This window comes from Primulina eburnea, chromosome 18 (genome assembly GCF_022965805.1).
Source record: "Primulina eburnea isolate SZY01 chromosome 18, ASM2296580v1, whole genome shotgun sequence".
NCBI lineage: Eukaryota > Viridiplantae > Streptophyta > Magnoliopsida > Lamiales > Gesneriaceae > Primulina > Primulina eburnea.
The window spans coordinates 9,720,678-9,734,222 of record NC_133118.1 but is presented as its reverse complement, the minus strand read 5'-3'; the positions used below and the strand labels follow the sequence as shown (position 1 = coordinate 9,734,222).

The 13,545-nt window shown below is 45.1% G+C and overlaps 1 protein-coding gene across 1 annotated transcript; it reads right to left on the bottom strand.

Moving 5' to 3' along the window:
* Positions 1-3,502: 3,502 nt before the first annotated feature.
* LOC140819100 (uncharacterized) lies at positions 3,503-7,276 on the bottom strand. The gene has a single exon (XM_073179110.1). The coding sequence runs from the start codon at positions 7,274-7,276 to the stop codon at positions 3,503-3,505; it is 3,774 nt and encodes a 1,257-aa protein (XP_073035211.1).
* Between the last annotated feature and the right edge of the window lie 6,269 nt (positions 7,277-13,545).

Genomic DNA, 13,545 nt, shown 5'->3' with positions numbered 1-13,545 from the left:
TAAAATTACAGGAATTGCATTACAAGATTCGATAGGTTGTGTATATAAAACTATGAAATCAAGATGATATACAAAGTTATCAACTTGGACCAACACGTCTTCTACCATACCTCTTGGCATTTTAACATATCTATCGGCAAGTAAAAGTGTTACCGAAGTAGGTTTTAACTCGCCTTGACTGAGTTCTTGATAAATTGAATATGTAAGTAAATTCACACTAGCTCCAAGTTCAAGCAGGCTTTTTTAATCTTTCGTTCTCCAATAATATATGAAATAGTAGTGATGTCAACCTGGCAAATCGGGTAATAGCCGGGTGGGCGATTTGCCAAGTCAAGTGTTTGGATATATGTGCGGATGTTCTTGCAAGTTACTGATGGTCCGGGGTGGTTGAGTTCCCTGTCACCTGGAGGACAGTGCCCGGGATGATTTGAGTAATAACCCTGAAAACACAGAACGTTAGGGAAGCGCCGGAAGTTGTTCCGGCGTATCCACTCCGACGCTCAAGTCAGTAATGTACGCAAAGGAAAACTTAGAGGGAGTAAGAATATTTGTGAGTGCTTGTGAGTATTCCAAAAAGAGTTACCTCCTCTGTAGTACTTACGGGGGGTCTTTATAGATGAGGCAGGTAGATGACTTACCCGCCGAATTCGGATAGTGGTCCATGATTCGGGGTCATGGGCCACGTTGTCAAGTAGTGGGACACGTACTAAGAGTTGACCTGGTCATGGAATGGGGTAAAATAGGCTCCGCGATGTCAGGAAGACGTTGTGATCAAGGAGAGAATGCGTCTTTTTCTCGGGTGTTTTCCACCCGAGTGCCTCTGAGGTGTTTCTTGAGCCGGGAAGTTTTTACCCCGGATATTAGCTGATTACTCCCCGGGCGTCCTTCCCACCAGGTCACTGAAGGTAATTGTACTTCAATATCTTTTCCCCGTTCTGATCTTGCCCGAGTTCGAGAACCTTCCGGGTCAGGGTCCATACCCGGGCCCGGGTTCTCTTGGGGGCATCACCACTCCCTCCTAAAAAAGTCGGGCTAGAGTCTATCTCGCTGTCCCGATTAATAAAAGATGTTCTCCTGGTGATACAGGAGTCTTCTATGACTCTGCAGATGTGGATACCCTTGCTGATGTCGTCGTAAGCCCTAAAATTCAAATTTATTTTCAACGTTCCGCGTTTCGAGGGCTGTTACAATATCTCGATATTGACGCCTGTCTTTTCGCCTGCCCTGCGCAACTTCCAATATTCACCCTAGCCGTAGATATATTCGAGAATCAACGATCGGGATATATTCCTCTTTCCTATATATATCTGGTATCCCCTATCCCTTGCTAATTACTTCCATAAATATGGCCGATGCTAGCAGCTCGAGAACTCCCGGGATGACCGAAGCCCTTAGGGAGCCCAATCTGGAAGTTCAAAAGTCCATCATAGAAGATGAAGTACTGAACGAAGTTCTTGGCTATTGGGAAGAGCTTCAAGAACTGAAACTTCTTTACGATTCCGGGGAAGCCACCACTCCTGCCCTGGCATCCAAACTAAGGAAAGTGCGCAAACAACTACACTTAGCTGAGTGGGTGGACATCTTCACGGATGGTCATGTATATCAGCTGATGCTTCGGAAGGAATTGAAGCTCCTGAAGAACATTCTCGGCTCTTCCAGCTTCATGCAAGGCTCCACTCCCCCGCTGTCGGCTTGGTTGAAGATACGAATAATTGTAATAGAAGAGAAATATGACGATGTAGTATGCGCCAATGTATATGGTTGAATAAGAATTTATTTTAGTTCCTTTTCCTCTATCACCACTCAGCTTATAACCACTGTAAATCCAGTGACACATCATGAACGGGGCAAAACCATCTGAAATAATTTACTAAAAACTTCTGGACTTGATATCTCCCGGGCGATTAACCCCAATGCTGGGGCCTTGCGTTCCCCGGGCTGTGAATCACCTGCGGGAGCCTCGGGCTTCCCGGGCTCCATGAAATGCCGGGGACTCGTGTTCCCCGGGCTTGGATGAGTGCCGATACCCTAAGACTTCCCGCCCCTCGGTATGGTGTCCCCTACACAAATTTCGATCTTTGATACTAAAGTTCCGCCGAGGGACGCCCCATTTCCCAAGGTAATAATGACGCTGTGACATTGATATTTGTTCGCGTCCCTTTGACTACCTGGAACAATTTTTCAGGCGTTTCCTGATCCAACACGCATGCTTAAACCAACGGTCGCGATTAATCTTTCCTCCATAAATGCGTAGTCGTTTCACATGGTTGGAAACTTTTCGGTTTCCTCCAGACTACCGACCTTTTGCCTATAAATAAGTAGATGAAGGCGAAGTGAGAGCGATTGTTTCGATCATGCCGAGTTCAAGTGAAACTACTGTTAACAGCAGTCCGTATGGTCACTTGCCACCCTCTACGCGCGTTCATTTAGAGTCGTTGAAGAGGACCATCGAGGAGTTTATTCTGGCGAAAGTTATGTCCACTTGGCATAAGATTCATAATCTTGTGCAATCCTTCCAAGACGGTCTGGCCTTTACCATGCCACAGAGAGCATTGGCCATGGAGATACAAACGGATATTTTATGTGACGCACGTGACCGAGCTAGCCACTGATCAAGTTCTGCTTCAGGCGATGCTGCGGAAGGAGTGGAAACAGCTGCGCAAGCTTGCCGCTACCGAGTCCTTTGCCAACCTTCCCCTCCCTGAGCTTCATAGCTGGATGTCGGACTGGGAGGATCATGTAGGCTCTAGGCTGGCTACTGCGATATTTCACCGATTTTATTAATAAAATTTTATTTTGCGCACTTCGCTTGTGCTCTTCCTTCAAGTTTATGGATTTTAAAGTAAAAAACCGGGGTTTAAAACCTTTCGGACTAACGATAACTTGCCGGGGCCTCAAACCTCCCGGGCTCAAAATAACTTCAAAACTTTCCGGGTCTAAAATAACTTGCCGGGGCTTCAAATCTCCCGGGCTTAAAATAACTTGCCGGGGCTTCAAACCTCCCGGGCTTAAAATAACTCGCCGGGGCTTCAAACCTCCCGGGCGAGTTACGGGGCTTCAAACCTCCCGGGCTTAAAATAACCCGCCGGGGCTTCAAACCTCCCGGGCTTAAAATAACTCGCCGGGGCTTCAAACCTCCCTGGCTTAAAATGACTTGCCGGGGCTTCAAACCTCCCGGGTTCGAGGTAACATGCCCGTTATCTTTTTTGAGGGACATGTAGGATGTCATGATGACACGTGTTCCTTTTTCCTTTCTAACGGTCGGCAACGTTCCGTCTCCCGAGGACCCGATAAGTCTGACACCTTCATAATTACACGTCCTTTCACCTGCTAGGTGCGACTTACGATGCGAATCTGATCATTCATATCCCCCCAGATCAACGGCGGAGATCCGTGATCCAGGTGTGTTTTTCTGAACCGACGCGGACCTTTGGATCATGGCTAGATCTACGGCCCAGGTCGTTTTTCTGCTCCTATATATATCTCCTTCCCCAACCCGTCATTACTTTCGCCAATTTTCACTAAGCCTCCGCGTCTGCAACTCTGTCATACTGCCGATCAATCCCCAGCGATCAAACCACCACTTCTCTTCCAAACACCGCGTAAGTTCCCCTTTTTCCATTATGTCTTCCTCCCGTACTTCTTCTTCATTATTGGAGGCCCGGAAGTCCAACCTCACTGCCAACTGTATTTTTTCCTCGGTGGGTGATATCAATAGTACTCCCACTCCACTGCCATCTTTACAGGAGGCCCCGTCTGCAAATATTCTCCAAATTCCGCCAGCCTCGGGAACAATCATCTCGGTGATAAAATCTGACAAGGCCTGGGCCTTAATTGCCTTCCTGGGCTGGTACTCGATGTCATATTCTCCCAATTCTACAGTCCACTTTACTAGCCTTCCCGAGATCTCGGGCTGAGTCATGATTCTCCCGAGAGGGGTGTTAGTCAGCACAGTGATAGGATGGGACAAGAAGTATGGGCGGAGTTTCCGTGCTGTGATCACCAGAGCTAGGGCCACCTTCTCTACCTCCGTATATCTGGTCTCGGGCCCCTTGAGCGCGTGACTCACATAGTAGACCGGCCTTTGATCGGTACCTTCCTCTCGGATCAATACAGAGCTAACAGCATGCTCAGTGGCCGAAAGGTACACCCAAAGTTTCTCCCCGGGTCCAGGCTTCTCAAGGACAGGAAGTCCGGCGAGATGATTCTTCAATTCTTCGAAAGCCTTCTCACATTTTTCATCCCAACCAAACTCTTTGGCTTTCCTTAGAGCTTGAAAAAAGGGGTAGCTCCGGTGTGCAGATCGAGAAATGAAACGTGATAAGGCGGCGATTTTCCCTGTGAGCCTCTGCACATCCTTGACTGACTTTGGGGATGCCATTTCAGTAATAGACTTGACTTTATCCGGATTGACCTCGATTCCTCTCTCGGTGACCATGAACCCGAGGAACTTGCCGCTCTTAACCCCAAACGTGCATTTGGCCGGGTTTAACCTCACCCCATACTCTCGGAGAGTAGAGAAAGTCTCTTCGAGGTCTGGGATGAGCTCATTGTGTGTCCGAGATTTCACCAAGATATCGTCCACGTAAACCTCTACATTTCGCCCGGCTTGCTTGGTGAATATCCTGTCCATCAATCTTTGATATGTGGCCCCGGCATTTTTTAATCCAAAGGGCATGACCACATAGCAAAAGGTTCCTCCCGAGGTAATGAAGCTAACCTTCTCCTGATCTTCCCGGGCCAAGGGGATCTGATGGTACCCCTGATAGGCATCCATGAAGCACAGCAATTCATACCCCGATGTCGAATCCACCAGTTGATCAATCCGGGGCAAGGGGTGGCAGTCTTTTGGGCACGCTTTATTCAAGTCCCTGAAATCAACGCACATTCGCCACTTACCGGATGATTTTGGAACCAAGACCACGTTGGATAACCAGGTGGGGAACTGGACCTCTCTGATCTGCCCGGCTTCCAATAATTCTCCCACCTGTTCCGCAATTATTTTGTCTTTTTCGAGACCAAAGTGCCTCTTCCTCTGCTTTATTGCCCGGGAGCCCGGGATGATATTTAACCTGTGCTCAGCCACGTGAGGGGAGATCCCTATCAATTCTGATGAGGACCATGCGAAGATATCCGCATTCTTTGTTAGGCACTGTAGTAATTGAGCCCGGGTTACTGGCTCAAGATCCCGGGCTATCCTTGTTGTTTTCAAGGGCTGCCCGGGTAAGATGCTTACTTCCTCCTGCTCCTCTCCCTCCACCATGTATACCTGTTGGGTAAAGTGCACCTCCTCCTTCCCTGGTCTCCTATTCTCTCCACTTCGTCGGGTTCTTTTATTTTCAACTTTGACGGTTTCCGCGTAGCACTTGCGGGAGGACGGCTGGTCCCCCTTTACTTCTCCGATTCTATTCCCCACTGGGAATTTTAGCTTCTGGTGGTAAGCCGAGGCCACGGCCCGCAAGGCATTCATAGCAGGCCTGCCCAAGATGATATTATAAGATGTGGGGGCATTTACCACCGTGAAAACCGTCATCACCGTCTTTCGAAGGTCTTCAGCTCCTATGGTGAGGGGCAAGGTGATTTCCCCCCGGGGATAAACAGTGTGACCAGCAAATCCGAATAACGCCGTTTCTACTGGCTGCAAACGGTAGTCTTCCAGGTTCATCTGATCCAGGGCCTCCAGGAAAATAACGTTCACTGAGCTCCCTGAATCGACGAAGACCCGGCGAATGTCATAATTTGCCACCTTCGCTTGGATGACTAGGGCATCGTTGTGTGGGAGACTGACTCCCTGAAGATCCCGAGGGCCGAAACTGATGACCGGTCCTTCACTCCTTACTGTATTTTCCACTCCGAAACTCTCATGCCGGGAATGTGCCTTTCTGGCTCGGTTGGAGTCTCCATCTGTCGATCCTCCCGAAATCATTTTAATCACCCCGAGGGTCGGTGACCTTCCTCCGTCCTTATTTTCCTTGCTTGGAGATACTTGACCGGTATCACCCTTCCTCTCCTGTCTGATCGGGCCTTTGTTCCCTGGCCCATACCCTGCATCCCTGTTCACCCATGGTGGTCCCCGGGATTTCTTCGTTACCTGCTCCGAAGCACCAGGGCCCGACTGGGAAGGGGCCCGCTTCATTTTCCGGCATTCGCTCGTGCTGTGGGCACATTCTCCGTGATAGGAGCATATTTTCGTGATATAGGACAGGTTTGGGGGCGACTGATATGACCTGGCTTTCTTCTCATTGTCGCAAATATGGATTCCTTCACCCCGGTGTGGCTTCATTGGGGTGTATCGAGAAAAACGCCCAAGATTATTTCCTCGGGTGTGGTCATCAGTTTTTACCACCCGGTCACCCCTTTCTTTACGGGTAGATTCCCTTTTCTGCCGCTGTGCTTCCTCCATATTTATATACTTCTCTGCCCGGGACAGCAGATCTTCAAAATTCCCGGGCTGCTTCTTCACCAAAGACCTGAAAAAATCTCCCTCCTTGAGTCCCTGAGTGAACGCTGTAGTTTTGGTTTCAGGAGCACAAGCCGGCACCTCCAGGGATGCTTTATTGAACCGGCGAATGTACGCCCGAAGAGATTCATCACCGGATTGCTTTATCTCGAACAAGCTAAAGGCGGTCTTCTTATACCTCTTGCTGCTGCTAAAGTGGTGCAAGAAAGTGTCTCTGAAACCTGCAAAAGATTGTATGCTCCGGGGTTTCAACTTTTCGAACCACCTCTGGGCAGAGTCTACTAAAGTGGTGAGGAACACCTTGCACTTGATTTTGTCAGAGTAGCAATGTAACATGGCCACATTCTCAAACCGGGTGAGATGCTCGTCAGGGTCTGAGTTTCCATCATACTCCCGTATTTTGGTAGCTTTGAAATGGGCTGGGAGGGGCTCACTCACAATTTCCAGGGAGAAAGGGCATCCCTGGGAGGCATCCGGGGCTGAAACCTGAGATGACCCTGCTTTAGCTTCCAGCTCTTTCACTTTCTTCTTTAAATCTTCTAGCTCCTGGATCATAGCAAAGGTAGGAGCTTTGGAAAACGCCTGGGAATTCTCTTCTCGGTCTCTCTCTTTTTCAAGAGGAGACTCTCCCATTGCCTCATTTTCCTTTGAGTGACTGGATTCAGGTAGGCCCCTTTCGGCAAGAGCTTTTTGGACCGCAGCAGCTATCAACTGAGCCAACTCCTCTGGGAGGTGACTGGGCAATGAATTTTCTTGACCTCCTTCCGGATTTTGGGGACCAGAGTGGTTCCCCGTAGTTTTACGAGTGGTAACCATATCTACGTCTTTAGTTACAGTTTCCCACAGACGGGTTTAAAACCATGGCAAGGGGCCACAATCAGTAGCCCGGGCAGGAGAAGGAATAGCCCGGGCTAAAGGTTTCGAAGAAGTTACCTTCTTCTTTTTCTTCTGGGGACGGGAGGGCCCAGCTCCGCGAGAAGTTTTAGATTTTTTGAGGGGAGGAAAAGGAAGAGTTGAATTTTGAGGACGAAAAGTAGAAACGGGGGAGGCAGAAATCGGGGGACTATCGCGCAGGGCCTCCGACTCAAATTCCGAGGAGCCCTGATAGATATTACCCGAAGTAGAAGAAGTACGGGAGGAAGACATAATGGAAAAAGGGGAACTTACGCGGTGTTTGGAAGAGAAGTGGTGGTTTGATCCCTGGGGATTGATCGGCAGTATGACAGAGTTGCAGACGCGGAGGCTTAGTGAAAATTGGCGAAAGTAATGACGGGTTGGGGAAGGAGATATATATAGGAGCAGAAAAACGACCTGGGCCGTAGATCTAGCCATGATCCAAAGGTCCGCGTCGGTTCAGAAAAACACAACTGGATCACGGATCTCCGCCGTTGATCTGGGGGGATATGAATGATCAGATTCGCATCGTAAGTCGCACCTAGCAGGTGAAAGGACGTGTAATTATGAAGGTGTCAGACTTATCGGGTCCTCGGGAGACGGAACGTTGCCGACCGTTAGAAAGGAAAAAGGAACACGTGTCATCATGACATCCTACATGTCCCTCAAAAAAGATAACGGGCATGTTACCTCGAACCCGGGAGGTTTGAAGCCCCGGCAAGTCATTTTAAGCCAGGGAGGTTTGAAGCCCCGGCGAGTTATTTTAAGCCCGGGAGGTTTGAAGCCCCGGCGGGTTATTTTAAGCCCGGGAGGTTTGAAGCCCCGTAACTCGCCCGGGAGGTTTGAAGCCCCGGCGAGTTATTTTAAGCCCGGGAGGTTTGAAGCCCCGGCAAGTTATTTTAAGCCCGGGAGATTTGAAGCCCCGGCAAGTTATTTTAGACCCGGAAAGTTTTGAAGTTATTTTGAGCCCGGGAGGTTTGAGGCCCCGGCAAGTTATCGTTAGTCCGAAAGGTTTTAAACCCCGGTTTTTTACTTTAAAATCCATAAACTTGAAGGAAGAGCACAAGCGAAGTGCGCAAAATAAAATTTTATTAATAAAATCGGTGAAATATCGCAGTAGCCAGCCTAGAGCCTACATGATCCTCCCAGTCCGACATCCAGCTATGAAGCTCAGGGAGGGGAAGGTTGGCAAAGGACTCGGTAGCGGCAAGCTTGCGCAGCTGTTTCCACTCCTTCCGCAGCATCGCCTGAAGCAGAACTTGATCAGTGGCTAGCTCGGTCACGTGCGTCACATAAAATATCCGTTTGTATCTCCTGGCCAATGCTCTCTGTGGCCTGGTAAAGGCCAGACCGTCTTGGAAGGATTGCACAAGATTATGAATCTTATGCCAAGTGGACATAACTTTCGCCAGAATAAACTCCTCGATGGTCCTCTTCAACGACTCTAAATGAACGCGCGTAGAGGGTGGCAAGTGACCATACGGACTGCTGTTAACAGTAGTTTCACTTGAACTCGGCATGATCGAAACAATCGCTCTCACTTCGCCTTCATCTACTTATTTATAGGCAAAAGGTCGGTAGTCTGGAGGAAACCGAAAAGTTTCCAACCATGTGAAACGACTACGCATTTATGGAGGAGAGATTAATCGCGACCGTTGGTTTAAGCATGCGTGTTGGATCAGGAAACGCCTGAAAAATTGTTCCAGGTAGTCAAAGGGACGCGAACAAATATCAATGTCACAGCGTCATTATTACCTTGGGAAATGGGGCGTCCCTCGGCGGAACTTTAGTATCAAAGATCGAAATTTGTGTAGGGGACACCATACCGAGGGGCGGGAAGTCTTAGGGTATCGGCACTCATCCAAGCCCGGGGAACACGAGTCCCCGGCATTTCATGGAGCCCGGGAAGCCCGAGGCTCCCGCAGGTGATTCACAGCCCGGGGAACGCAAGGCCCCAGCATTGGGGTTAATCGCCCGGGAGATATCAAGTCCAGAAGTTTTTAGTAAATTATTTCAGATGGTTTTGCCCCGTTCATGATGTGTCACTGGATTTACAGTGGTTATAAGCCGAGTGGTGATAGAGGAAAAGGAACTAAAATAAATTCTTATTCAACCATATACATTGGCGCATACTACATCGTCATATTTCTCTTCTATTACAATTATTCGTATCTTCAACCAAGCCGACAGCGGGGGAGTGGAGCCTTGCATGAAGCTGGAAGAGCCGAGAATGTTCTTCAGGAGCTTCAATTCCTTCCGAAGCATCAGCTGATATACATGACCATCCGTGAAGATGTCCACCCACTCAGCTAAGTGTAGTTGTTTGCGCACTTTCCTTAGTTTGGATGCCAGGGCAGGAGTGGTGGCTTCCCCGGAATCGTAAAGAAGTTTCAGTTCTTGAAGCTCTTCCCAATAGCCAAGAACTTCGTTCAGTACTTCATCTTCTATGATGGACTTTTGAACTTCCAGATTGGGCTCCCTAAGGGCTTCGGTCATCCCGGGAGTTCTCGAGCTGCTAGCATCGGCCATATTTATGGAAGTAATTAGCAAGGGATAGGGGATACCAGATATATATAGGAAAGAGGGATATATCCCGATCGTTGATTCTCGAATATATCTACGGCTAGGGTGAATATTGGAAGTTGCGCAGGGCAGGCGAAAAGACAGGCGTCAATATCGAGATATTGTAACAGCCCTCGAAACGCGGAACGTTGAAAATAAATTTGAATTTTAGGGCTTACGACGACATCAGCAAGGGTATCCACATCTGCAGAGTCATAGAAGACTCATGTATCACCAGGAGAACATCTTTTATTAATCGGGACAGCGAGATAGACTCTAGCCCGACTTTTTTAGGTGGGAGTGGTGATGCCCCCAAGAGAACCCGGGCCCGGGTATGGACCCTGACCCGGAAGGTTCTCGAACTCGGGCAAGATCAGAACGGGGAAAAGATATTGAAGTACAATTACCTTCAGTGACCTGGTGGGAAGGACGCCCGGGGAGTAATCAGCTAATATCCGGGGTAAAAACTTCCCGGCTCAAGAAACACCTCAGAGGCACTCGGGTGGAAAACACCCGAGAAAAAGACGCATTCTCTCCTTGATCACCACGTCTTCCTGACATCGCGGAGCCTATTTTACCCCATTCCATGACCAGGTCAACTCTTAGTACGTGTCCCACTACTTGACAACGTGGCCCATGACCCCGAATCATGGACCACTATCCGAATTCGGCGGGTAAGTCATCTACCTGCCTCATCTATAAAGACCCCCCGTAAGTACTACAGAGGAGGTAACTCTTTTTGGAATACTCACAAGCACTCACAAATATTCTTACTCCCTCTAAGTTTTCCTTTGCGTACATTACTGACTTGAGCGTCGGAGTGGATACGCCGGAACAACTTCCGGCGCTTCCCTAACGTTCTGTGTTTTCAGGGTTATTACTCAAATCATCCCGGGCACTGTCCTCCAGGTGACAGGGAACTCAACCACCCCGGACCATCAGTAACTTGCAAGAACATCCGCACATATATCCAAACACTTGACTTGGCAAATCGCCCACCCGGCTATTACCCGATTTGCCAGGTTGACATCAAGTAGGACAACCAGGGTCTTTGTATTTCAAAGTATTATTATTTTGAATGATTGCACTTACTTGTTCATCTAAAAATGCTTTCTTTTTCGCATTCAGTTTTCTTTTAACAGTACACAAGTCTTTCAAAAATTTGGCATATGACGGTACCTGCTTTATTGCATCTAATAAATGAATATTAACTTTTACTTGTTTAAAAATATTATATATATATATATAAGAATTCAAATTTTATTTTTTTTCTGTATTTTTCAACGCATGCGGGAATGGTGGTGACACTGTCTGTTGAACCCATCTTCGCAAGTTATGGGTTCCACTTCTTTATCCTTTGGAGTTGATTTATCATCATCTTAACAAGGTTCAAGAATGGATTCTTCCACAACATTACCACTGTGAAGGGTAATAACATATTTTACTTGATCCATTGTTGAGAAGTTCCAGTTTGTGAATGATGATCTTTGGGATTAGGTTGTTGTTGTGAAGGAAATTTACCTTTTTCATGAACATTAAGTGCAGTTGCAAATTTAGCAATAACATCTTTTAAATCTGTCATGGTTTAAGCAGTTTGACTATTAATAGATTCTTGCTTTGCAATGAAAGAATTCAAAATATCTTTCAAATTCCTTTTAGGTGGAGGAACGTAAGGTGCATAATTTTGAAAATTTTGTTGATTTTGGATATTTGGTTGTGAAAATTGTGCAGCATTATCATTCATCCAACTAATATTTGGATGATTTTGTCAACCTGGATTGTAATTTTGAGAAAATGGTTCAAAATTTGGTCCTTTTCAAATTGTTCAAAACATTGGCTTGTTCATGGAGACATTCTTTAAAAGAGGGTAAAGTGGGACAATCTTTTGTAGAATGATCATTTGTATCACATATGAGACACGTTTCTTGAACAGATTTTAATTGACCATTATTTTTCAATTCAAGTGTATCAACTTTTCTTGTAAAGAGGTAAATCTGGCTTGGAGATCATGTTCATCCTTGAGGGTGTACATACCTCCACCAGATGTGGGAGATTGAATCTTTTTTGATGGTTCGGTTATACCTATAATGTCACAATTTTGAGCATTTTCAGCTAATGAATTGACATACTCAATTGCTTCGTTTGGATCTTTATCTTCATATGTTCCATTACACATAAATTCAACCATTTGCCTATATTTAAGTGTTAAGCCTTCATAAAATTGAGAAACAACTCTCCAAGTTTCAAAATTATGATGTGGAAAAAGATTAAGCAATTCTTTATATCTACCCCAACACTGATAAAAAGTTTCTCCTTGTTTTTGAGTGAAAGTGATGATTTGTCTTTTGAAAGAATTTGTTCTATGAGATGTAAAAAAAACTTTTTCAAAAATTGTTGTCGCAATTCATCCTAAGTTCGAATAGATCCCGATCTAAGATTTTGTAACCAAGTTTTAGCTTTATCTTTTAAAGAAAAAAGAAAAAGCTTAAGTCGAATGTTGTTCATGATATAATTTAGATCATTATATGTGTAGCACACTTCTTTAAACTCTCGTAAATGCATGTATGGATTTTCAGAATCTAAGCCATGAAAGTTGGGTAAAAGATCGATAATATCAGGCTTAAAATTGAAATGAGATGCATCAGGGAGAAAAACTAGACATGAAGGTGTACTAGTACGTGTATGGTTCATGTGATGTTCTTCGTCAATCATGATAATGTTGATATTGAATTTCATATTCATTTTATTGGATGGTTTCTTCCGCCATGTTGTTTGAAAATAAAGGGTTATTTAGAATGAATAGACCATTAAGTGTACATGACCAAATGCTCATGCAAATGCAAAAGAAAAAGAAGAAAAACACACAAAAGCAATAAAAGTCAAAGAAATAAAAATAAACTATAAGAAAAATTAAATAGACTTGAAATTAAACTATACTTAACCGGCAACGACGTCAAAAACTTGGTGCGACTTTGATTGTTGTACTTCCAAGAGCAGGTTGTCCACAAGTAGTATAATTCGGTGAGTCCGAATATTGTATCCACATGGAAACTTTAGTAAACACAAGTCTACTACAATGTCCTTTTGTTTTGTTTTTCTTTTAATTGTTTGAATATTTAATTGGTAATTTTTAATTGTTCAAATTTTAATTGAAGTAGTTGAGATTAGAGGATACACTCTTGGTATTTTAATAAAGTTAACATTAATGAACATTATTGAAATCCACTTGATAAAATGATTCTAATATATTATGTTATATATTATTATCTTATAAGTATATTATATATACCAAAACTTATAAACGTTGTCAAGTATTTATTGTGTTATATATATTTGTAAACACCAAATCTAGGTTCCCACTTAAATGGTTAGTAAAACAAAACAAATATTTTAATGATACTAAGAAATTAATATTATGATATATTCATATATAATAAATTAAGGCATCTACTTTAAATGGTTGGTAATACCAAACTAACTTTTAAATGATTCCAAGATTTAGTGTAACATATAGCAACAATAAATCTAAACTCCCACCTATAAGTAGGGTATAATAATGCTTAAAAAAATAAATATAACATAAACAATAAATAATGATTAAATAATATAAAACATAGATCATTACCTTT